The 26999-nt window shown below is 38.8% G+C and overlaps 1 protein-coding gene across 6 annotated transcripts in view; it reads left to right on the top strand.

Annotated features, from left to right (window-relative positions):
- Positions 1–2453: 2453 nt before the first annotated feature.
- The window catches only part of RXFP1 (relaxin family peptide receptor 1), a 114506-nt gene continuing 89960 nt past the window's right edge, over positions 2454–26999 (top strand). For 4 of the 6 annotated variants that reach the window (XM_043566623.1, XM_043566604.1, XM_043566614.1 and 1 more), the window contains exon 1: positions 2542–2814. In XM_043566623.1, coding sequence (XP_043422558.1) covers positions 2766–2814 — 49 coding nt within the window. In that variant the 5' untranslated portion in view covers positions 2542–2765. Of the gene's footprint in view, positions 2815–26999 lie in introns of all 6 variants that reach the window. The other 2 variants (XM_043566594.1, XM_043566575.1) reach the window with 2 other exon arrangements.

The following is a 26999-nucleotide window of genomic DNA, read 5'->3' as shown; positions in this document are numbered from 1 at the left end:
AATCTATACAGTGCACACAGGTTGATAATGCTTATCTGGCTTGACTCTAGGTTGTTCTGAGAAGTAATTTTCAAATACAAAGTTTTGTGATTATTCAGAGAGTCTCAATAAGATTTTAAAAGAGACTCCAAGGTAAGAAAGGGTGTTAACTGTTAGCCTGAATCGCCACCAAATCTGATGTGGAAAACCATGAAGTAAATACTCACAAACAGAGGGAATGACGTCACAGATCCTATCAGACCCATAATGTAAGCTTGGAATTGAACGATATGAGCAGGAAGAGAAGGCTAGGAACATACACCATCTCTTTTTAAAACTCTTTAATGTATGTCTTTAAATTGCAAAACAACAAAAGAAGAAAACACATTTTAATTAGAAGTTTGAGAAGAATTCTACTTTAATTATTAAGTAAAAATCAATAGTTAAACATTGTTCAGGCAGGGCTTTGTCTACAATGCAGTTGTCAATCAGGAGCAAGTTTGCCCCCCAGGGAACGTTTGCATAAGTTTGGAGACATGTTTAATTGTCCCAACTAGAGAGTGCTATTGACATCTAGTGGGTAGAGGACAGGGATGCTGCTGAATATTCTACAATGCAAAGGATAGCACCTCACAATAATTTTCTGGTCCAAAATCCCAATAGTGCCTGCTGCACTGTATGGTAAGGGTACTTTTTTTTCACTCCTGGGTTTTTTCCACCAATATACCTATATGAAACTAATACTCCAGATTCGTTGTATTGGCTTAAAATAAGAAAGAAGTGATATTCTATTTTTTAAAAAAAGCCTTAAATTGTTCCTCCAGATAAATATCCATTTTAGTAAAATATACTACAATCTTAGTGAAATGAGAAATTATTTTGAAGTTTAGCATGGATAATTTGAGATTAAAAATACAATGCATGTATATATTGTTAAAAGTACTTCCTGACTACTGGTCCACTAATTGTATCATCAGCTCAGACAAAATGCTCAAAGCTAACAAAATAACATCAGGATTACTTTGAAAACAACTTTCTGCTGGAAGATTCCCAAAGCAAGTGCCTCAGCTTTACTGTTGAGAAGCTTCCTATGGGCTTCCCTTCAGATATTGCCCTAATATGCCCCTTAGCATCCTTCTAGGAAACACTGTTTCTAAAATAAATTAAAAAATCGTTAATCACTTAAGTCATTTCAAGTATTATTATAAACAATAAACACTGAATGAACACTTACTGATCATTAAATGAGCATTCAAATTCAGTTAACCATAAACATTTCTACTAAAATAACAGTGTCTTCATTGAATAAATCTGATAAATAAAGGACTTATAAAGATTCCTATACCTCATTTCTCCTTTCATGGTATTAATTACTTCTACAGGAAAAAAGAAAAGTAGTGTTAATATAACCTTTTAGCCACATTTTAGAAATAAGCTTCCTAAAAGAAAGAAAGAAAGAAAGAAAGAAAGAAAGAAAGAAAGAAAGAAAGAAAGAAAGAAAAAAGAAAGAGGCTTCCTGTGATGAAATAAATGATATCGTGATGTGTAACTTACAGAGTCTATATGTAGAGAGAGATTAGGAGGCATTAACCTCATGAGCAAATTTCTCATGGCAAGGTGCTGCCCATTGCTTTAGCAATAAATTAGGAAACTGAAAAATAAGAATGATATAGCCTGGTTAAAAGAAGAAAGCACTGCATGGAAATGTTTTTCCTTGTTTTCATTTCCTTTTTTTTTCCTACTTATACAAGTCATCATCATATGAATGGCTGCCTTTTGGTAACCACCTACTATGCCCTAGAACCTATGCCAGATATTCAGTATGCACTATGCTGATCATCCCAGCCACCTTGCCTTTTTCCTCCAAATTTCTCCAGAAAACCAAAGGTCAGCCATGAGCAAGCAACTACACAACTATAGTTTGAATCAGACCATGATTCAAACCCAGGAAGGCTTTACTCCACAACCAATGACTTGTCGTGCTCTCTCCACTGCAGTCAAATTCATAGGCTCAAGAAAATTTAAGATTTGTTTTTTATTCCTTTGTATTTTTCTGTAAACAATATCCTATCATTCAAATGCCTAAACTCAGATCACAAAAGAATGCTACAGTTACATTTTAATCCTTGCCTTATAGTTAATTCCACAAAGGCATTTTGCCCCGTGTAGTTCTGTTTTTTTCCTAGTCCCAAGTCACTGAGGAGAAAAAATAGTTTTCATTTGTAATGTATCTCTAGCTCAGTTTCTTTCTAGTAGTGTGACTTTGATCAGCTCAGACATTTGTCAGTTCACACACACTCTCATTTGTACACTGCGGCAGGACATAGAAACAAGATGTTTAGAGTCAAGAAGAGCTTGTATGTTCTCTGTCTGAAACTTTGGCTCACTGCTCAGCTTTGTGTTCCCTCTTTTGTGTGTGTGTGTGTGTGTGTGTGTGTGTGTGTGTGTATGTGTGTGTGTGTGTGTGTGTGTGTGTGTGTGCGCGCGCGCGCGTGCGCACACACGTCTGCTGGGGGGGTGTGTGTGGAGAGGGTGTAAAGAAGGATATTAAGACTTTTTGCAAAGGAGGGTGGGAGGAGAGATTCTGAGAAACAGAAAGGAAGAAAGAAAAGAAAAGGGAATGGAAAGAGAGGGAGAGGAAATGAGAGAGGAAGGAGGGTGAACTGCTTTGTAGCTGCTAAGATTGCAGACAGAAATAGCACACAACCACCGTGAGCTGTGTGCGACTCAGAAACCAAGACCAAATTGTATTCACTTTTATTAATCAGTTGCTCAGAAAGAAGGAAATGACATCTGGTCCTGTCTTCTTCTACATCTTAATTTTGGGTAAATATTGTAAGTATGCTCAGTATTTAATTTTATATACCTTAATAATATTGTATGAACTAATCACAATTACAAATGTTTATTACTTACATTTATGCTTTTGAGATAATTTTTTTTTCTGATAAAATTGTAATCTCACTTCAGAATTATTCTTAAGTCATTTCTGGTATTTATATTAGAAACTGGACTATCCTGGCAGAGTCAATAGTTGAGCAAGATTAACGTGACATACAAACCTATGCTTCATAAAAACCAATTTGTTTAAGCAATAATTATTTTATAAGTAATTTTATAGTGTTTCAAGAGAAGCAGTCCTTAAAGAGATCGTGTTCAAGTAAGATGCCCATTGAAATATTCTGGGAAAGACTTTACGTGTATTCAGCTTTCTGTGTAGTTTTAACACTTTGTGGTCCCGGTCCTTTGTGATTTGATATCACAGGTGTGCCTTCTCACTGAGAAATGTATTCATAAAATCTTTTTTATTCAACAAGATCTCTTGCTATGCCTTGGAAAAAAAAAAAAAAGGAAAAGCACAAAGCAGTGAAAGGCACAGACACACCAGGAGCCCAGATGGGCATTTTTACTTTTGTTACTATGACAATTTTTGCTTTCTCCATGTATGCTGTAGTTTATTTTTCAGAAAAAAAAAATTTTTTTTAATCAAAGGAGAGGCATTCTGCATTACACCCTCTTTAAATTATATTATGTAAGTAGAAATAAAATGTTTATGTCTCTTAGGTACTAAATTATGAGACAGTCCAAGGAAATCAAGAAAGAAAACTTTCTGGGTGTCTTTAACACCTTCTGATTCTGGGAATGACAAACTTTAACACATTTAGAATTCACATGCATGTTTACACTCCTCCATGTCTTCAAAGTTTGCAGAAGGTGGTTTTCACTGAGATATTCTATTGAGAATATCTCCAAGTAAATTTCAATCCTAACTTTCCCAGTTCCGATGGCCTGTACTGCATCAAAGTGATTTTTTTTTTCCTTTCCTCTCTTGGTCTCCGGTATACCTTACTTTTAATGGTCAGAGGGTGGGAGACAGCATTGAAACCGAGGAAACAGTTCAGAATCCTGGAAAAGCATCCTACTTCTTAGCTCTCTCTATCTCTAATCTTGGTAGCTGTACTCCATTTTTCATTCCAGTTTTGTTGAGAAATACCTGACATACATCTCTGTGTAAGTTTAAGTCCTACAGAACGATGGTTTGATTTATATATATTGTGAAATGATGACACCATAGGTTCAGCTAACATCCATATTATATAAATACAGTATAAAAGAAAAGAAAGAAGAAAAGAAATATGGGTAAAAATTGTTTCCTTGTGATGAGAACTCTTAGGATTTACTCTTTTAACAATTGTCCTGTACATCATACAGCACCTTCCTCCACCTCCCACCATTATTTCTGGCAACCACAAATTTTATCTCTTTTTCCATGAGTTTTGAGACTTTCCTTTTGTTGTAGAGATTCCAGATATAAGTGAGATCATACAGTATTTGTCTTTCTCTGTCTACCTTATTTCACTTAGCATAATGCGTTCAAGGTCCATCCATGTTTTGCAAATGGTAGAATTTCTTGTTGTTGTTTTTAATCACTGAATACTACTCCATTGCATATATAGGCCACAACTTCTTTATTCTCTCATTTACTGACAGACATTTAGCTTGTTTTCATGTCTTGACTATTGTAAGTAATGCTGCTATGAATACAGGGGTATGTATCTTTTTCTGAGTTAGTGTTTTTATTACCTTTGGATATACTCCCAGAAGTGCAATTGCTGGGTCATATGGTAGTTGTATTTTTAACATTTTGAGGGTCCTTCTTTAGTGAGTATACCAATTTCCAGTTCCAATTCCATCAACAGTGTGCAAGGGTTCCCTTTCCTCCACATCCATGCCAGCTTTCTTACCCTTGTCCTTTTAATGATAGCCATTCTAAAAAGTGTGAGCTGATATCTTATTGTGGTTTTGATTTACCTTTCCCTCGTGCATGACTGGTGATGTTGAGCATCTTTTCATGCACCTGTTGGCCCTGTTGAAATATGTCTTCTTTGGAGAAACATCTATTCAGGTCCTTTGCCCATCTTTTAATTGGGTTATTTGGTTTTTTGCCACTGAATTGCATGGGTTCTTTTTATGTTTTTGGATATTAACCCCACATCACATATATGATTTGGAAATATTTTTCTGTATGTTTTCTTTTCACTTTTTTGATGGTTTTCTTTGGTGTGCAGAAGCTTGTTAGTTTGGGGCAGTCCCACTGGTTTATTTTGTATTGTGTTGCTTGTGTATCAGGTGCCATATCCAAAAAATCACGAACAAAATCCATGTCAAAGAGCTTTGTTCTATGTCTTCTCCCAGAAGTTCCATGGTTTCAGTTCCTACATTTAAGACCCATTACCCATTTTATTAATTAGAGGACCAAAAAACAAATTGCAAACCACCACCAAAAATGGAATGTTTCTCACTATAATCCAAGTATTTAAGCTACCCGAGTTTTTGACATTTGTAGCCAACATCCTCATAAATCAATAACATATTTTACCATCTCCTATTCCATTTCAATGAAATGAATAGATTAAATAGGCCAAAAAGATACTTCCAATTAGAATTAGACATTCTAATATGAGGAATTCAAGGGTATGTAAAAGGTGTTGAGGGCAGGGGTGCCTGAGTGGCTCAGTCTGTTAAGTGTCCAGCTCTTGATTTGGCTCAGGTCATAATCTCATGTTTCATGACTTTGAGCCCCACTTTGGCCTCTGTATTGACAGTGTGGAGCCTACTTGGAATTCTCTGTCTCTCTTCTTCTCTCTCTCTGCCCCTCCTGTGCACCCTCTCTCTCAAAATAAATAATAAATAAACTTTAAAAAAAAAAAAAAAAGGTGATCAGAGCAAGTTGAAAAGCAACTTTGGCTAATGTGTTTCCAGCCAATTCAGGTTAGTAAAAAATTTCCATGTTTACATATTCTCTTTTGTTAAAAAAAAATTATTTCATGAGCAGAAAATAAAAGTAGATGGTGATGATGATGATGTCAAAACCCTCCAACTTTTTAAAAATGTTTATTTATTTTTGAGAGACAGAACGTGATCTGAAGCAGGCTCCAGGCTCTGAGCTGTCGGCACAGAGCTCAACATGGGGCTTGAACTCACAAGCCATGAGATCAAGACCTGAGCCGAAGTCAGACACTTAACTGACTGAGCCACCCAGGCACCCCCCTCCAACTTTTTAAATTTAAGTTTATTTTGTGATTTAAAAAATTAAGTTTAATTTGTGATTTAAAAACAAATTTTGACAATGTACTGTGAATACTTAAGGGCTCCAATTTCTCATCCCTCCATGCCTTCAGCAAGGGATGAGGATATAAACATCTGATGCAGTTTGGCAAGCAACATTCCTCGCTATAGGGTGTCAACGGAATGGGGAGGGTGAACGGGCATTTGGCAGGGACCTCTAAAATAGCACCCCACACCCATGATTGACCTTCTAGTTTATCTCATCATCCAGCTCCACTAAGAGAGGGTTTCCTATGCACTTAGCAAAAGAAGTCAACAACTACATAAGAACAAAATCTTAAATCTCTGTAACTTCCCTGTGGTGGTGGTTGTTTGTTTGTTTGTTTGTTTCTTTCTTTCTTTCTTTGTTTTTTTAATCTACTCTTCCAGTGGCCTGGAAAAGACAATGTGCTATCATGGAAGGCTGCTGGTCTAAGGTGCTTAGCAGCACTTTATGTATCCGCTCTAAGATTTGAAGCAATGACTGACCTTCCCTGAGCCTTAGTTTGTAAAATGGCAATAAAATCATTGACCCTTAGTTTATAAAATGGCAATAAAATATTTTACCCTAACCACATCCCAAGCCCTTATGTTTGCTTCTTTTTTACATAAATTACCTCCTTGAATTTTACAACAACTCTATTATGTAGATGTAATGAAATACGTGAGGAAGGCAAGACCCAAGGACATTCAGTACCTTGTCACAAGACTCAAGCTAATAAATACCAGGATTTGAATGTTTTTCAAGTCTATACTCTTTCCCCTAGACCATGAACATTCTGAGAGATAATGTGTATAAAGACCTAAGCAATTATTAGTCACCTTGTTAACCAAAAATACTTTTTGAATGCCAATGACCTTAATAAGCAATAAGACTAAGGGGTGACTAAAGCATGATCCCTGCTCTGAAGGGGTAGAGTGGAGAAGACAGAAAGTTAATCTAGGATTCCCAAACAGTGAGACGGGCAAAAACCTAGGTGCACACAGACAGGGGCAACATTTAGATATAGAAAAGGTTTTCTTTGACCCTTGAGAATTTCTAATTCTTTAAAAATTCCTCTGTCTTGGGGCGCCTGGGTGGCTCAGTTGGTTAAGCGTCTGACTTCAGCTCAGGTTGTGATCTCCCAGTCCATGAGTTCAAGCCCCGCGTCGGGCTCTGTACTGACAACTCAGAGCCTGGAGCTGTTTCAGATTCTGTGTCTCCCTCTTTCTCTCTCCTCCCCCATGCATGCTCTGTCTCTCTCTTCTCAAAAATAAATAAACGTTAAAAAAATAATAATAATAATAAATAATAAAAATTCCTCTGTGTATAGTCTAGTTAGTTGTATCATGCCATTGTTGATTTATTAGTTCAGTAATGTACTATGATTATACAAGATTTTACCATTGGGGAAACTGGGTGAAGGGTATATAGGACTTCTCTGTGCTATTTTTGCAACTTCTTTTGAGTCCATAATATTTTGAAATTAAAAGTTAAAAAACAATCCCCAGGAAGAATTGTATCTTAAGTCCTTATCAGCAAATGCTTTACTTATTACTTAACCAGTATCATTAAACAAAAACAATCATTTCACTCAATACTTTGGATAGACGGAGAACAAGTGAGGAAATAGGAAATAGAAGAGGCCCAAACATAAACTTGATCCACTGAAGTATTTTGCCAAGAGCTGGCACAGCTGGGAACGTCCTCATTTTCTTTTTTTTTTTTTTTTTAACTTTTTTAAATGTTTATTTATTTTTGGGAGGGAGAGAGAGACAAAGTGTGATGCAGAGAGAGAGAGGGAGACACAGAATCTGAAGCAGGCTCTAGGCTCCAAGCTGTCAGCACAGAGCCCGACATGGGGCTGGAACTCACAGACCGTGAGATCATGACCGGAGCCAAAGTCGGACACTCAACCGACTAAGCCACTTAGATGCACCACGTCCTCACTTTTCAATTCCGAATGGTTACTTACAAGACCATCTGAGCTTTGCCTTAAGTCCTACGACAGGCGTACCTTCTAATATTTTTTTCTCAAACCATTCAGAAGAAGAAAGGAAAGGGTTTTCCCAGAACTGACCATTAGTATATAAAAAAAAGAGAATACTGGCATATTTACCCATATCCAAAAGATGAGAGAATAAACTTTCCAATGTGCACACTACAGAAGTATCTATTATGCCGCCCTATGTTTTTGAAGGTTACTAATAATTTTTTATTGTTCTTGCTGTGAGTTTGGAATAATATTTTTAAGTTTCAAATAGGAAGAAAATTAACAGATCTGTGCAAATACATCATCATAATCTGCACCAAGGAAACACATGATTATATTTGTGAACTAAGTATTTGTGAACAAAACTAAATAGTTTTGCAAGCATAATTTCGCACATTAGGACAAACTTGTTTGCAAAGTGAAGTGCAAAGTGAAATGCTTGGAATGGGGTATTCTAGTTAGGTGTGTTTTTTTGTTCTTTGTTTTGTCTGAAAAACTATAAGCATTCATACCATTTGATTTCAAGGACTATGATTGTGGTTATAGATGTGGTTGTTTTTATATTTACCACTTATTGAGAATTTCCCATGAACCACAAACTATGTACTAAGTGCTTTATAAACATTATCTGATTTTACCCCTATAAAAACACAAAGAGATATTCTCATTTAGCAAAAGAAGAAACAGAAAATGAGAAATATTAAGTAGTATGCCTGGCACTATTCCCTAGTAATTATTGCAAAAGAGATTTGATTCCAAGCCTGTCTCCCTGAAAAGCCTATGCTAGCAAAACATGATTCAGTTCTAATATTTTCTAATACCATAATATATGAGAATTAAAGGGTAATTTTAACAGATCCTCTAATCTAGCCCATTGGCCTACAGGCAAATCAGATATTTCTCCATTTCAGAGATTAAGCAAAAAAGAACTATTGACCATCCCAGAGTCATAAAACTAGTAAATCCAAACAACACCAGGTTGCACATCCCCAGGTGAGGCCCTCTCCATCCCAGGGAAGTTGAAGAAATCCATTCCCATTATTTATGGCTCTCCTCCTATGAGCTGGTGCCATCTGCTCTACGTATATCTCTCAGTGTCCCCCAACTGAGGAATTAGGATACACAAGTAAATAATTCGAATGAATAGAAAATTAGACTCCACTTGTATTGATCTTAGGATTTTTCTTAGAAAGCACTTTTGTTTGTACCTCATGACATGGAACTATACACATTAGAAGTACCAATAAATATTTACTCCATTCCTATGTCAGTTTACCTCCCCCTCCTCCTGGGTATATTCTCCCCTCAATATCCTCACAACCTCAGTAGCTCTACTTCTTGTACATACTCATCCAATACTCTCTCATCCTTTTTGCACCTTCACCCATCACCCTGATCAGAACAACCAAAAGCTTTGTCCTTCTTTGAAGATAAGCAGGGGCTGGCACGTCATGTATATTTCAAATTTAGGTTTTGTTCTCTGTTACAGCAAAGCTAGAAGTCAAGTTAAAAAAAAAAAAACCATAGTAAAAAGTGAGGTCTCCTGTTACTTGTGTTAGAAACTGATACTTTCCAGGGCGCCTGGGTGGCGCAGTCGGTTAAGCGTCCGACTTCAGCCAGGTCACAATCTCGCGGTCCGTGAGTTCGAGCCCTGCGTCGGGCTCTGGGCTGATGGCTCAGAGCCTGGAGCCTGTTTCCGATTCTGTGTCTCCTTCTCTCTCTGCCCCTCCCCCGTTCATGCTCTGTCTCTCTCTGTCCCAAAAATAAATAAACGTTGAAAAAAAAAAAAATTTTAAAAACAAAAACAAAAACATACTTTCCTGCTAAATAGTTGTAGTTTATAGTAATTTGTTTGATTTTTTTTTTTTTGCTAAGTAGATTCATTTTATAATTATTTCAGTATTACCTCAATTTACTAGGGTCACCTTATTTCTTAAATCCCCCATAATAATGAATATATCTTTTTTTTAATAATCAATACTCTCAAAAAAAAAAAAAACCTCCAAGGATTATCCTTTGTGAGGAGGACTCTCAGGGCCGTTGCACTGGATGCTCTAGGCCTTACCTCTGACAACTACACCAGTTCCTCTCTCCACCTCTCTCTCTCCATCATTCCTCCTCAACCTATCACCCCACCCTGATATTGTCTCTGGAACTCAAGTTCTCCTCCATAGTGAAGAACAACATAGGAGCACCTGGGGGCTCAGTCGGTTAAGCATCGAACTCTTTGTTCCTCTCAGGTCATATTCCCAGGGTCGTGGGATCAAGCCCTGCATCAGGCTCTGCTCTGATAGCATAGAGCCTGCTTGGGATTCTCTCCTGTCTCTCTGCCCCTCTCCCACTCATGCAAGAGCTCTCTCTCGCTCTCTCTCTCTCTCTCTCTCTCTCTCCCCCAAATAAATATTTAACACACACACACAGCTCTCTGGCCTGAGCCCCTGTCTCCAAACTCAACTCCAGGTCCACCTTTGGTCAAGGTGCTCTGTTGAGCCAAAATGTCACCACATGATTAGCTACAAAAAGGAACGCAGACAATCTGATACAATCTTTAATAGTAAGATTCACCCTTCTTTTTTTTTTAATTTTTTTTAACGTTTATTTATTATTGAGAGACAGAGAGACACAGAGCATGAGCATGGGAGGGGCCAAGAGACAGGGAGACACAGAATCCTAAGCAAGCTCCAGGCTCTGATCTGTCAGCACAGAGCCCAACACGAGGCTCAAACCCACAGACTGCGAGATCATGTCCTGAGGCGAAGTTGGACGCTTCACTGACTGAGCCACTCATGCGCCCCAAGATTCACCCTTCTTAAAAGGCAACTAACATTTAAAATTTTTTTTTGTTTTTATTAGAGGATTGAATATGCACTTGAACTGAAAGGCCATCCAATTATATGAGCTAATTAATTGATTAAAACATCTAATTACACTGCTGTCCCCTAATCATTTCTCTTAATTCTTATCTAATATATTTAAAGAAAAATAGTAAGTTTTTTCTGTTTCCAGCATCTGAATCTTTAGTGAATTACTATCTAGTTAGACAGTTTCATCTTCTGTCTCTCAAGTACTTTTTTAATTTAAGTCTCATAAAATCAGACTTTTGAGTTCAGGGGAAAGTCAAAAACTTATAGAGTACAACACCCTCATTTTTTACATAGCAAGAAACTGAGGCCATATAGCTGTGTTCCCTTTTGTCATCAGTTGTATTATTCTCTACTTACTCTTAAAAATGGGCCTCCAATTTCATATGCAGGGCAAGAAGGGCAGGAAATGTAGAAGGGTAGAATGTCACCTTAAAGTAGAGGGAACCTACAATGATGTTATTAAAACAAATTTATTATCACCCAAAATCCTAGCCTTAAAGATTAAGATTTTGCCAATACACTAAGCTTAGTATAATCATTATTCACATACCTGCCTAGTAGATAAACATTTTAAATCATTCTCACAGCCAGTGAGAGAATGAGCAGGGAGAGAAGGGTCTGATCACACTTCTCCAAGTCCATGCTTGCAGTCAGGCCCAGAGGAACTTTAACGAAAGGGGCTTTTATAAATCTCCAAGTGATTAAGATCCAGTGGATGTTTTCATTATCTCTATTCCCTCTCCAGTCCATACTCCCATGCTATCCCTCAGGCAACTACATTTTCCTTAAAGATACAGCCCTTTCCATCCCATGCTCCTCAGGTACTGAATTTGGCCCTCTAAGGTGGAGGAGTCTTTTTTTTTTTTTAATTTTTTTTTCAACGTTTTTAATTTATTTTTGGGACAGAGAGAGACAGAGCATGAATGGGGGAGGGGCAGAGAGAGAGGGAGACACAGAATCGGAAACAGGCTCCAGGCTCTGAGCCATCAGCCCAGAGCCCGACGCGGGGCTCGAACTCACAGACCGCGAGATCGTGACCTGGCTGAAGTCTGACGCTTAACCGACTGCGCCACCCAGGCGCCCCTAAGGTGGAGGAGTCTTGATATGCTGTAGGAAACCTGAGGCTGAAGATTGCTATACCGGTGTCAGGTGAAGCCACAGTGGAAGAAACTTTGTCAACTTCTCAGGAGTAATTTGTAAACTACCAGGATCTGCCCAACACTTCTTTTTTTTTGTTTTGTTTTTAAGTTTATTTAATTATTTTGAGAGAGAGAGAGAGAGAGAGAGAAAACAGCAGGGGAGGGCCAGAGAGAGAGGGAGAGAGAGAGAATCTCCACACTGTCAGCACAAAGCTTGACACGAGGCTGGAACTCACAGCCGTGAGATCGTGACCTGAGCTGAAATCAAGAGTCAGCTACTTAATCTACTGAGCCACGAAAGCGACCCACTTCCTGACACTTCTAGTTTCAGACAGATGCTTTCTTTTCTCCAGGTAACCCTAAATAGCTTGGTTGCCAAATACCTACACACTTGACCTCTCCCATCACCTCTCCCCCAAAAAAGAATACCGTGTCTTCTGTCATTCTGCCTGTGCCGAGGCTGGTGCCCAGAGAAGGGAGATACATTTGAGACCGTGTTCATACAGAGTCACCCTAACTTGCTCCTTCCTCCCTCGCCCTGCCTCAGCACACACACGCAATTCCCTGAGATGGTAGCCACACGTCTCCCAACTTCAAGGAGATGGCAGAGACACGTAGAGAAGCAATGCAACACATCCTCACTGCTGTGCGAAGCTACCCAAAGGCATTAACAATTCATGATTTGGTAGCAAATACATCCCACACTGGTAATAAGCTGTCTATTACCATGCCAGGCTGATTTCCTCTTTATCCTGTGAGGGGAGGCAGGCTTTGCATTGAGATGAAGTGGGTATGCCGACACTGAACACGTCTCCTTGGCCACTTTCCCACCTCCTTCAGGCTTTGATCCTGCTGCGTGCTCAGTTTCTCCTCTTTTTCATCTCCCCCACATTCAGGCTGCTTAGTGCCAAGTGGAATCAGCAGCATTTCCTTCCCTGACTTCCAAGAGGCCCAGATATCGATTTCTAATTCTGATCAACAGGCTCTTCTGCACCCTCGCTACCACCTGATTTCTCCCTTTTCATCCTAACCATTCTCTCCATTCCTCAGACTCACCATACCTCGTGACGAAACACACACAAAGGGAAACTCTCGTCTCTTGGTCGCACATCTTGCAACCAGAACTCTTAGTTCTACCCACCTCTTATCCTTAATATCCCCCCTCGTGAGTTAGGACCTTCATGAAGGATAGTTCCCTATTAAACAGGTTTTCGACAGATCACATATGCACAATCCATTCTGCAGCTACCTGCATTCATGGACATTCTGGCTCATTTTTGAAGCATTTAGTAAGATGGTGCCCCCATCTGATCCTCACGGTATAAGGGAATTATCACCCTACAGGTTCCTGTGTTGTAGCCATTCAAGCAGATAAATCTTACTTCATAGATTCGAAATTGAAATGTTATAGGATAAAACATGCTGATGGACATGAAATGTGCATGCCTGGATCTGAGAGAAATCACGTAAGTTACCACACAAAGCTGTTTTGATAAAGCTTTTGTCCAGGTTCCATGGTGCAGGTATAAATTAAGGGAAAGAACTGATTAAGCTCTCGGGTGCATCAGGCACTAGCTTCTGAGACAGAACACAACTGGCACCACTACCTCGGTCACTCGCAAAACCTCTGGTCCTTGTCTTTCCTTTTCAGCCTCTGCCCTCATCTTCCTGCTCACCCCCAGCCTTTGGATATTTAAATAGGCTTTTCCCAGCGCAGGCTAGAAATGTTTGACTCATTTTCAATGGTCCAGAAGATTTGCTCTCCTGGTTGTGGCTGATTTATTGGACACCGCAAAACTGCTTCATGGTTTATAAATGTTTCTACTTTCTCACACGTTTCCAGCTTGGACAAGAAGACGTCATCGGTCATACTTTCTGTTCGATTCTCCTAACCTCCACTTAACCTCCTTCTTTGTGGTAAAATCAGGAGAGCTGGCTAGTTTAGCTAAGTTAAATTTAGATTTTTGTTTCTTCCCTTCTGCCTGCAGCCCTTACCCCCGATCTTGAGTGCCCACAGCACAACAGTGCGGGCTCCCTGGAAAGAGGGATTGTTTTTATTTGTTGAAACCCCATAACTTTTCTCAGCAACTGAGCATTCGCCCCCAGTGTTGACCTGAAATAATGGAGCAAATCATTTGTCCATCAAATCCACTTTAGTGGCAAAAAATCTATACAAATCTTTTTGTCGTGCTCCTGGCTCTTAGGCATCTTTTTCAAAGTTTCTATACTGGTAATATACAGTGGCTTCAATATTATTCTCATGGTCCATTGTAGTCATTACCTAGGAGGAGCTGCATGAAGAAATTAAACAGACTCATTCCCTTCTCTCTAGGAGTTTACAACCTATGACAGCTTTAATGCCTGTTGTATAAGATGGATACAAATAGACACAGGCTAGAATTATCAACTTAAGATGTGAACAGATAGGTCAAGGCCAAATGGTTTGTCCTGATTAAATCCCCTCCACATTTTGCTTATGGTACAGCTATAATGAATACCTGAACAGATAACTGAGGAGTGAATGTGGTAGTGATCAAGAAGAATGGAACCTGACAAGGCAGTGTGTTGTGGAGGAATGAAAGCAAGAATGATGCCATGTCATATGCAATAAATATAAGTAGTGTTTGCAGATGGACAGTAAGTTTTAAGACATTAAAGAATTCAGTGAAATCACCCAGCAGTCTGTGACATAGAGGCAGGATAAGGAACTAATGGAGGCATTTATGTGTTGGTGGTGGTGTTAGTAACAGCGTAAACTTTATTATATGTGATCCAATCCCAGAATGGGTTCACATTTAATGACACTCATACAGAACAAGGGCGTTCCCTTTATTCATGCCTCCGAAAAATTTAGACTCCTCCATTGTATGCAATCTACACGAATCCTACTGAAGTCCCATGGCCTCTCTTCTCTATTACTCTTCAATCTCCAAGAACTTTTTGACTCCTCTCCCCAGATTTCTTTCTTGGATGCAAGACTGCATGGCCTCCCTTCAGCCTCCTGCCCCCCATCACTCAACCCTCATTCCTAACACACTCCTGACACAGCACACTCCTCTGCCACACGGTCTCCTTGGGCACAAAATGTGTTTTCTAGTCTACTTTTTTCAGGAAAATTCACCTCTCGTGTTTTTTTCCCCTCAGAAAACACAGGGTAGGGGAGAAGTTCAGAGAAGAAGGTTAAAAGGCAATGCCAACATTCTGGTCATAAAATTTAAGGGTGCAGGGAAAGGTTGTAAACTATTACACACACACACACACACACACACACACACACACACACACACAGAATAATAGCTTTGTCCGATCATTAATATTAAGTATATATCAAAACCAGACATAGTATATAATACACAAGTTTTCAATTTTAGGCCACAAATCTCAGATGCATAAAAGTGAAATTTTGTTTCTGTGACTAAACTCAGAGCTCGTGACTCCTACATAAAATGATAAACATTTAAATTTGCTAATTCAAAGTAGCTTGGTTTAAAAATTAGGAACTTTAAGGTCACCTAGGTGGCTCCATCAATTAAGCAAGCGTCCAACTTTGGCTCAGGTCATGATTTCACGGTTCGTGAGTTCAAGCCCTGCCTTGGGCTCTGTGCTGACAGTGTAAAGCCTGCTTGGGATTCTCTCTCCCTACCTCCCTCTCTGGCCCTCCCCCACTCACCTTCTGTCTGTCTCTCTGTCTCTCTCTCTCAAAATTAAATAAACATTAAAATAAAATTTTTTTAAAGATACAATCTTAATCACCTAAGAATTCTTATCCACTCCACCCATTTTCCCCTTCTGCCCAATAGCATCTAGGCTCAGAGGCAGCTTCTGAAACATGAAAGTGGAGGACAGGCGGAGAGATGAACATCTACAGTAACTTCGTCAGTCCTGTGTGAGGTTTAGCTCCTCTGTTGGATTTTGGCATCAGCACTCACCAAAGCACTCAAACACTTTCATGTTCTCCAGCTACCAGATAATCCACATGCTTCTCACCCAGCAACAATGCCCACCTACATTGACTGCTCATAGCCAGCCTTCTCGGAACAGCATAAGAAATCCTCAAATGTCCTTCATCTGCCAGGAACCCTGGGGCGATCTGAGGTTGACTCAGACCCTGTTCTGACTTACCTCTGTGCCACAGCTCCCCCGGCCCCTCACATCACTCAGGGCACATGGCTTCTGCTAGAGACTTGCCCTTTCCTTGGACTGCATATTTGGATTTGGGACAAGAATCACCTCTGTTTGGGCAATCCCCCAAGCTCCCTCAGTGATTTTCGCCTTCCCCCTTCCCCAACGGAGTTTTGGATTCCAAGTTGACAGGGTGCTTCATCCTCCCATTTGGTTCCCCCCAAGTTAAAAAAAAAACTGCTTTAAGGACATCACACATGCTTACTCACCTCTATAGGTTGGGGAAAACCTCAGTGCTCTGAGTCCTTCAGTATTTATTTATTTTCACTTTCAAGAAAATTCTAAAGAAAAATCAGAATATTCACAACTTAATGGTGGGTAGGGTTATTCACTTTATCAAAGGAATATCTTCATTTGGTGGTTTTGTTGTTTTTTAAGTCACATGAAAATGTGCCCATCCTATTTGGATCCTAATTCAAATATCATGACACAAATCTTATATTCTTTCTGGTACCATCTCCTTCCACTCTTTCATTCTGTTGCCCAAACTGGTTTCTCTTATTTCACTTACACCTACCTTTTCTGTAATTTTTATTTTTAATCTCTCTTCCCTACATTTTATTGTATGCTTTCTTTTCCTGTTCTAACAACACAATATTATAATATTGTACATTATTATAGATGAAAACACCAAAACATAAAAGTTTTATTCAGATTGTGAAAAATCGCAAATCATTGTGTCTATCTATTATCTTTCTTCCAGAATTTGTGAGGGGCACCTGGGTGGCTCAGTCCATTAAGCATCAGACTCTTGGTTTCGGCTCAGATCATGATGGGTTTGGTTCATGGTATCGAGCCCTCTCTCTATCCCTCCCCTTCTCTCTCTCTCTCTCTCTCTCTCTGTCTCAAAATAAATAAATAAGCTTAAAAAAATAAGAATCTGTAAAACAATAGAGTTTCTGATAAATATTAGGAAGGAACAAAGAGTGGTCTGACATGATGCTCTCCTCCACCAGAAGCTGTGCTATCACACATCCTCCAATCAGTCTCCAGGAATCTACACTAGTTGTAAATTTATTCCAGGGTAATTGTTGCAAAAGTTTAATATATATTATAATGTGCTGTCTTAGATACACAAAATGTACTAGACCAAAGCTACCATATTCTGATTATTAACATGAATTATTTATATTGCTGAAGTTGTAATTAGAGTCAGTTACATTATTGAAGTTCTGGTTGAAGATAAACACGTCAGGGTGTTGTCTAATTAAATCCTCACATGAACCTTGAAGGGTAATGTATTCTCCTCTCTCTACATGAGGGACTGCCTCAGATTTAGAAACTTGCTAAGATCACCAGCTCGTAAGTGCTTAATTTAGAACTTGAACTCGGGTTTATCTGGCACCCAAGTCTGAGTTCTTTCCACTCATCATACAAGCACCAAAGTCATGATACTTAATTATGGTATATTATCTCTCATTTTATAGGACAAATATTTTTATTCCCATTTACAGATAAGCAAACTGATCAAGCAATCTGAACTCAATTCAGATCTACCACTTACTGTTTCGTGGGGAAAAAAAGAGAAAGCACTGGCAGGAACAGGTAGAGTGTGGGCAGGAAATGGCATGGCAGGTTTAGGAAATGATGGGAAGTTTGGGTGGCTTAAGAAATAGGGCTAAAGCAAGTGCTTGGAGTTAGAGAAGCTAGAAGATCTTTGGAACCAGATTATGTAGTCTTTGTAAACCACGCTCAACAATGGACTTCGTCATATATGCACAGAATGATATAAAGAGATTTATCTTTTAGGAAGTTATCCCAGCAGCTTACCAAAAGTGGTTTCTAGATCACTGAGCCGTTGAAAACAACCCTTAAAGGAAGTGTCCACTGCACTCGAGTCACTAGAGAAGACTGTGACCAAGTCAAGTTAGCTGCTGGGTTTTACATTGTTTTCATAGGACCTTGATACATTTTTAATGTATTTTCTCCCTGTTCAGTACCTATAAAATACACAAAATATGTGTGGAATACAAGACAGACTTTTTGTCTACTACACTGAATATGATAATATTGGCCTTTTGTGACATTGCGCTCCACAAAAATCCAACTGTTATCTCTACTTCTAGTTCCCAAAACTCTTTTGATCCACTCTGTGCCTGTATTTACATGTTTCTTGTTTTTCATGTGTTATTTTCTCACTGTTTTCTTTAACTGCATAAAGTTTGGGATCCAATTTGAAAATAAGTCAGAAGACAAAACATAATAGAAAACATTGTTAACAAAAGTACATACGATAATGGACAATAGGTGGCCACAGTGTTTATTTGAATCAAATGGAAGGTACTATCTAGAAGTACAATCTCTACTCTTTAATCAATGAGTAACTTGGCAGCACAAAGCTGTTACTAAGAAAGTATCAGTAAACAAACTTCAGGGATTTTACTCAGCAACTCACAATACTCAGTGACCTCACCATAGTGAAAAAACAGTATTTATATAAATAACTTAAAATATTGTGTTCATAGGGCCAAGGCATAATATCTGTATGATATAATTTTACCCTTTGCTTTAATATGTTCATGTTTTAATTGATAACACTACTTGTGATAAGTTTTAGGCCCAAGTATACATTCATTACTTTATTTCTTAAAGTTTCCTTGATGAAGGGCACAGTAAGAATGGGGTGAAATGGTGCTGAAAGTTTATGGCACAAATACTGACCATGCATCAGAGAGGCCCTTGACCCTCAGCATACTTCTAATCTCCCTAAAAATTGCACATTCATGGTCATGCTATCTAGAAAAGTAGCTTGTCCAGAACATCTTCAAAATAATAGCATATTATAGTATTCCTGCAAGTTACTATTAACTCAAGCATTAAACTAAAGGAGCTACATGAGTGAGTTGGCCAGTTAGCTTAGTTGGTTAGATCATGGTGCTAAAAAGAGACACATGACTGAAAATGGGCTCTTTGGGGAAATATTGTAAACATTATGTAAAAACCATTGCTAATGGCTTCTAATATGATTAGAAATGTTACAACTACTAGTCATAGAAAACTAACAAGTAGTTTCAATACATTTACCAAAAAAAAACAAGACATTTGCTTTCAGCTGAACAAATCCTTCCACTGGATAAATTACTTTCTGGTGTAAATTAAATGCATATTTGGAAAATATATTAACTCTTAAAATAACACAGAGGGCACCTGGGTGGCTCAGTAGGTTGCATGCCCGACTCTTGATTTTGGCTCAGGTCATGACTTCATGGTCATGAGATAGAGCACCACATTGGGCTCCATGCTGAGGGTGGAGCCTGCTTGGGATTTTCTCTCTCCCTCACTCTCTCTCTCTCTGCCTCTCCCCCACTCATGCACATGTGCTCTCTCACTCTCTTTCAAAATAAATATATAAACATTTTTTAAAAATAACAGACTCAAAAAATCATATACATTCCAGAGTTGCAATATTGATGTACTATTTAGGGTTTACAGTGGTGAGCGAAGAATTCCACACGTATAGAATGCACAAAGTTCTGTTTATGGTTTTCCTTAAAAAAGTAAATTCCATGCCAATTTGTCAATTCATGAAAACCTAGCTAATATAGGAAAATTGATTTGTGTTCACTTGATTATAGTGATTATATTATTTGTTCACTTACAGATATATATTCTAGATTCTAAATCTAAAATCCAACCTGTCTTTAGGATTTTTACTATCATGGGATGACAGAATACAGCTGGAGTAAACATGGTGTTATTCCACCACTAGCTATACTGAAGAGCTAGTCCTAATTTTAAATATTTCTCTTTGCATCTCTTTCTTCCCTTAATTTTCTCTTCCGTTCCTCCCCTTGCCCCAAAAATACAACTAAGTTTCCTTTATCTAGTTGTTTCATAGACAAAACTCTGTGGTCCCTAGAGTTGTTATAGGTCTGGTAAAGGGCCTTATGTCCTTTGAGGAAACAAAGACTTCGTGGCCAACTACACTAACATCAGGCCCGGGATGTGTTTGGAGAATATTTATAGAAATTGGACCCTAACTAGCTCAAGTCAGAGTCTGGAAGAAAAGCCCAGGCCACAGCCTTTAAAGAGATCTTCAAGGCACCACCATTTTAAAATACTATTTCAAATGTTTCAAATTCATAGGCAATTATTCATTCTTCCTTTCCTTTGACTAATATTTTTTTGAGTTCTTACAATATGTCTAGCACTGATACAGGCATCAGAAATTAATGGTGGACAAAACAAGAAAGATCCCTTGCCTATGAGAATTTATATTCTGGGAGCAATATTCAAATAACGAAACAATAAACTAATAAATAAAATGTCCCTGATAGAAATAAGTGTTGTGAAGAAGAAGAAGGGCGGGGAGGGAACCAATAGTGTAATAGGAGAGTAACCAGCTAGGAATGTGGAGGGACTTGAGATAGGTGACCCCAGTTTTTGTAAGGCAGGGATATTTATGCTGAGACCTGAATAATGAGGAATAATCAGCCATGACCCAGGGGAAGAACAGTCCAGGCATCCAGGTTGTTGGAACAGCTAACTCAAAGACCCTAAAGTAAGAACAAACAGCCCATCTAGAGGACAGTCAATATGGATGAAATTAAGTGAAGCAGGAAAAGTGGAAAGAAACCAAATCAGTGAATAGGAAAGGTTCACTCAAGTAAGGTCAGAAGGGGAGGATAGAAAGTTTGGATTTTTATCCTAAGAACAATGGGGTGACATTATAAATTTTGAAAGAGGATATTTTTGTGATGTGATTTATTTTTGAAAGATCCCTCTGGCTGCTATATGGAGAACAGGTTGAAAAGAGAAGCAGGAAGTCCAAGTGAGAGACAACTACAGCTAAGAAAAGACAGTGACTGACCCTATAAGGAAAGAAAAAAGCCAAGAGGAGAAGACATTGGCACATTCAGGATAGCTATAAAGAGAGTCACCAGCCCTTGCTAAAGGATCACAGGTGAGAAGTGAGGGCAGAGAGAAAGCCATTCCTTTATCCCTGAAAGGTGAGAAAAGGCAAAAGGAATTTTAAGGGTCAGAGAGAAGCTAAAGGAATTTTCTTTTAAAGGAGAGAAGAATATGTAGGAAAATGGCCATATAATCTACAGCTTCTCTACTTAATAATTCAATTCTGGAGGAATGGTGCTTCCCCTTACCTGCCACAGATGAGCATCCAACCCATTTATTGGTCTAATGAGCTGGGTACAGATGAGCAGGTCAGCAGGCAGACACTCGGAGGGACCCCAGCTGGCAAAAGCCATGCTAGAATATGACCAAAGAAGATGAATTCTTCCTCACTGCTTAACCTGGTGACCTGAATTAGCAACCATCTCCCAGTATAGGCTTCAGCTTAATCTGAGATGGCAATTTAGACAGAAATAGGAAGTCAGTCAACAACACAAATAAGTACCCACAGATAGCTATGTTCATTAGAAATCAATCATGAAAGGTTTGAGGGTGAGGGTGCCCTACAAAAGATTAAGGAGAATATTAACTAATTCTCAGTAGACATCAGTAAGAAGAGAGAGGTATAGGCAATATCTACTTGGTATCAGAGGGGGTCTTAGCATCAAAGTGGGCTACATGTGACTCTTAGCATCTCAGCCAATATTCAGCCCATTATGCTTACAATTTCATGGGTCAATGATTGATTAGAGGGAATGGATTCTATTAAATATGTTCATGGGATGCCTGGGTGGCTCAGGCAGTTAAGCATCCAACTCTTGATTTTGGCTCTGATCATGATTTCACAGTCGTAAGATGGAGCCCAGTGTCTGCCTCTGTGCTGGACATGGGGTCTGCTTAAGATTCTGTCTCTGCCCCTCCCCTACTCATGCTCACGCATGCTCTCTCTTTCTCACAATAGAAATACTCTAGAAATTAAAAACAATGGACGTAGAAGGGAAATTCGCACGTACTACATGTGATCTCTGTGAAAGGCAGTGAGAGACTCTTTCACATCCATTAGCTTCATCTAATCATACCAAAAAACCTGGAAGGAAGATTTACTAACCCCTGTGTTCTAGAAGAGGAAATTGAGAAGTTATGAAACCTGCACAAAAAATCCACAATGGCATAACTGGGAACTCCCAACAATAACTCTCCCTGCCCTGCAGCAGCCACACTTAGCCTACACTGAGGACGTGCGGTGCTGGTGTGTGGAGCGAGTCTTGAGGATTGCTATTGTCTGAGGCTGTGATAATTCCAAGAAAAGGCAAAAGCAGGAAAATACAGTATTCAAATTTAAATAAACCTCTTTGATTTTTCTGAATAATAAGTAGTTATATGGAAAAGCATTAAAATTAAGTCCATGACAGATGTTATTAACAAAATAATAGCCATCCTGGAAATTCTAAAAAGGAAGCAATGGCATTTAACCTGTAGCCTGTGGACATGCAGTCAGTCAATAGTCAGTGGTGCCTGAAGCAGACCCTTAATGTTATTCAGAGTCTTGCTTATTGTATTTCCCCCTCAGGTATAATATCCCTACTCTGTACCTTGAGACATCTATGTCACATCAGATAAAATCTTGTGCAACTCTCATAGGGTATAAATGCCTTTGAAATTGTCCTTTGGGTTTAAGATAGGGGGAATAACTACAAACTCCATGGGGCGCCTGGGTGGCGCAGTCGGTTGAGCGTCCGACTTCAGCCAGGTCACGATCTCGCGGTCCGTGAGTTCGAGCCCCGCGTCGGGCTCTGGGCTGATGGCTCAGAGCCTGGAGCCTGTTTCCGATTCTGTGTCTCCCTCTCTCTCTGCCCCTCCCCGTTCATGCTCTGTCTCTCTCTGTCCCAAAAATAAATAAACGTTGAAAAAAAAAAATCAAACTCCAAGTCATGAAAACACAGATAATATGGAAGGACATCTCTTATAAATAATGTCTGGCATTTAAAGCTATTTGTGTCTCACACACATAATTCTCAGAAATCTTACAGTGTACATATATTACACACACACATACATACATAGTGTCCAGATAACTTCATGTTTATTCAAAAATTGTTGGGGCGCCTGGGTGGCGCAGTCGGTTAAGCGTCCGACTTCAGCCAGGTCACGATCTCACGGTCTGTGAGTTCGAGCCCCGCGTCAGGCTCTGGGCTGATGGCTCAGAGCCTGGAGCCTGTTTCCGATTCTGTGTCTCCCTCTCTCTCTGCCCCTCCCCCGTTCATGCTCTGTCTCTCTCTGTCCCAAAAATAAATAAACATTGAAAAAAAAAAATTGTGTGGGTTATGTGCCCATACACCAGATAGAGGAGAGGTTAAATATTTTTCAAATAATAAAACTTTTAAAACCTGGAAACTTTACAAAGCTTTTCAGCTATAGTAGGTTTAATAGATTACATATTTACTAAACTTTCTTAAATTTTATGTTGAAAAATTTTAAACCTATAAGACATTACAAAAGTGGTAGACAAACACCCACATACCTTTCACCTGGACCACCTGTTGTTAATGTTGTCCCACACTTGCTTTCTGTCTCTCACCAATCATACAAACTTACACATTTTTTTTCTTGCTGAATGATTTGAGAATAAGTTGCAGACATCATGATCCTTCATTCCTAAATGCTTCAAGCTGTATCTCCTAAGAATTACATTTTTTTAGCCCCCATATGATGATTAAATTCAGAAAAATCTAACATTGATAAAATCATACTATAAAGTCCATATTCGTATTTCATCAACTGTCCTAATTTTTCTTTAAAGAAAAAATTATTTTTTTTCTAATCCAAGCTCCAATCCAGGATCACACCTTGCATTCACCAACCACAGCTCTGGAGTCTCCTTTAATTTGAAGACAATGACATGAATTTTGAAGAATGTTGTTATGTAATACATTCTCAGTTTGGGTTTGTCTGATTCAAGGGTATTCTTTTATAAATACCTAAAATAATGCCTTCTGCGAACACAAGACTGTTAACAAAAGTTGTCATAGAAATATTCCAGAGGAAGCCTACATGGAGGCCGATCTCCTGTTAAAGTTCCTCTTCATATTACATCATTTTTTTGTTTCAGATAGGACTCACAGAACTCCCTGTTTCCATGTCTCATTTGTTCTTTTCATTGTCACACTTATCTATCCTAACTTTTAAGGTCATTTCTGGAGCCTTCACCGTAAACGCACACTTTGCCTTCACCTGTTGGCAATCATTTTCATTTTCCTACCTTCCTTTACCTGCCTACGCTCATAGTTCTCCTACTCCCCTCCAGGGAAGGGAGTCTGTATCATTATTTACATAAATCCCCTCTGTATTCAAAATGCATTCTAGGTGCCGCAAAGAGAAGGACCAAGCAACAGTGGCTTAAACAAATGAGAGTTTGTTTTCTCAGATGAACACTATCCAGAAGTAAGTGCTTGCTGGCACTGGATCAGCTGTTTAGGCATTCCATTAGGATCCTAGGCTCTATCTTTCACTCCACCATCTTTTGTGCATTGGTTATTGTGTTAAACACTTATCTCCTGATGAATGCAAAGATGACGACTGTAGCATCAGATCATTTTTTAAGTAATTTTTTGTTAATTTTATTTATTTATTTATTTTGAGAGAGAGAGAGAGAGAGAGAGAGAGAGAGAGAATCCCAAGCAGGCCCCTCACCATCAGCATAGAGCCAGATGTGGGGCTCAAATTCACAAACCATGAGATCATGACCTGATCCGAAACCACGAGTTGGATGCTTAACTGACTGAGCCACCCAGGCATCCCTGTAGCACCTGATATTAAGTCCATGTTCAAAGCAGGAAGAAAAGAAAAACTGACATGAAGCTCCATTTTTTCCCTTTTTATCAGGAAGGCAATAGCTTTTCCAGAAATTCCCCAAGAAGACTTCTACTTCTTAGATCTCATTGGTAGGTATTTGGTCACATAGCCCGCCTAACTGCCAAGGAAGCAGGGAACACAGGAAATTATTGTTGAGGCCTGTCATCTCATCTTCCAGTACTGACCACATTTTCACCACAAAAAAAGGGAGGCAGGATTCCATTATGAAAGGGAGAGGAAGAAATAAATAATAAGCAGGCAACTAGAAGTTCCTCTGTCTCCTCCCAATCACTATTTAACTGTATCCATTCTCTACTTCTCAATTTCATTCAATATTTCTTCCCTATTTTTCTTCATGTATCTTCTCTTCCTAGTACTTCCCCTTAAAAGATGAACTTTCAAATATTTTTATTAACACTTTATCTTCCACCCAGAATCAAATAACATTACAAGAGCTGGTACTGTCTCCTCTCCCAATATTGGAGGAAACCTCACATCCAGCAAGATGAAGTGACTTGCCCAAATTTGCCCATCAATTTAGAGGCATAGCCAAGAATAAAACATAAGTCTGCTGGACATCAGTATTTACTGTGAATATCAGAATGTATGGTGCATACTAGTCCACTTTGTTCTGCCTGGTCCCTTTTGCCCATACCTTGGCCACTGAAATATAATGTTCTCCACAAGGATTTATCAATTCAGTTGTTTATTTCTGGAGACCTCTCTAAAGAGGAAAGATAATGAGAATTGTGTTTTCCCCCTTTTTAATTTTTTTTTTTACTCTCTAAATATGAGTAAATATAAGTAAGGGGAAACCATGGGAAGAAATCCTTATCTTCACTAGAATCATTGTTCCATATGAGCCATGAGTCTGAATTCATAAACCCGCCATCTCCAATACCATCTGCCAAGAAACAATAAGAAAATGTCTGTTTAGATGCATTATGTTTGTCTTTGACCTTTGGGGAAATATCTTAGAACATCCAGGGAAACACAAATACAAAATACCCTGATAAAGCAATATCTCATCCTTGCACTGAAAGATTTCAAAAGAAAGACATTTCACCCAGAATAGAAATCCAAAAGGAAGTCAGTCAGAAAGGATAATTGATCATGAAAGGTAAGATTTAGAAAAAGAAGAAATGTGGGGACACCATCATATGGCAAAAAAGGAAGGCCAAAATCTGAAAATTTTTCAGGGGCTCATGAGCAGGTTAATATGGGGGGAATGAGTAGAGGCACCATGGTTAAGAACGCATGCTCTGGAATGAGTTGGCTGTGAGTCTGAATCAGTTTTGCCACTTACCAGTTCTTGGATCCCAAGCAACTTACTCCTCTATGCCTTCCCTTCTAAGTCTTAAAGTCAGGTAATATTGATAATTATTTAATGGAATTATTATGAGGATAAAATGAAGCAAGGCATGCAAAATGCTTAGCCTAGGGCCTAACATAAGTGCTAAAAAACATGAAAGAAAGAACTGCTGATCAGAGCAAAAGTTAAAGTAATGGATTTTTAGGTTTTAAAAAGCAGGTTATGGTGAGTTGGGGCCGTTTGACTATAAGGCTAAAGTGCGATCAAAAAAGAAACCATTAAAAATTTATTACCTGGACAGGGTATCATACGGATTGAAATAAGTTGAGACAGTAGGAATGGAAATAAGGCACTGAATGGAAGAGCTATTAAGAAATACAACTGCCCTTGATTTAAGATCTCTATTTCTTGGCTGCGCTACTAGAGTAATCAATAAAGCTTACTGCTGTTGTACTGGTGAGTAGGAATAAAATGTGATGGTTGCATAGTCAAGAAAAACAGTTTTGTCATAGTTTGAGAAATATGCTAAAAATGCATAAATAGAAAATTCAGAAATCTTGGCTGCTCTCTGTGTTGGGAAATATGTGCATCCATTCAATAAATTCTTACTGAATGCTTATTATGGCAGAATACTAAGCTCTAAAAAATGTTTACAATAACATCGCACCCAATTGTAGATCACATATCCTAGAACCCAAAAAAATTTCATTCTTGAGGCACCTGGCTGGCTCACTGGTGTGCT

The sequence above is a fragment of the Prionailurus bengalensis genome, chromosome B1, assembly GCF_016509475.1.
Source record: "Prionailurus bengalensis isolate Pbe53 chromosome B1, Fcat_Pben_1.1_paternal_pri, whole genome shotgun sequence".
In the NCBI taxonomy this organism is placed as follows: domain Eukaryota; kingdom Metazoa; phylum Chordata; class Mammalia; order Carnivora; family Felidae; genus Prionailurus; species Prionailurus bengalensis.
Note: the sequence above shows the minus strand (reverse complement) of the source record. Positions and strands in the feature narration are given on the sequence as shown.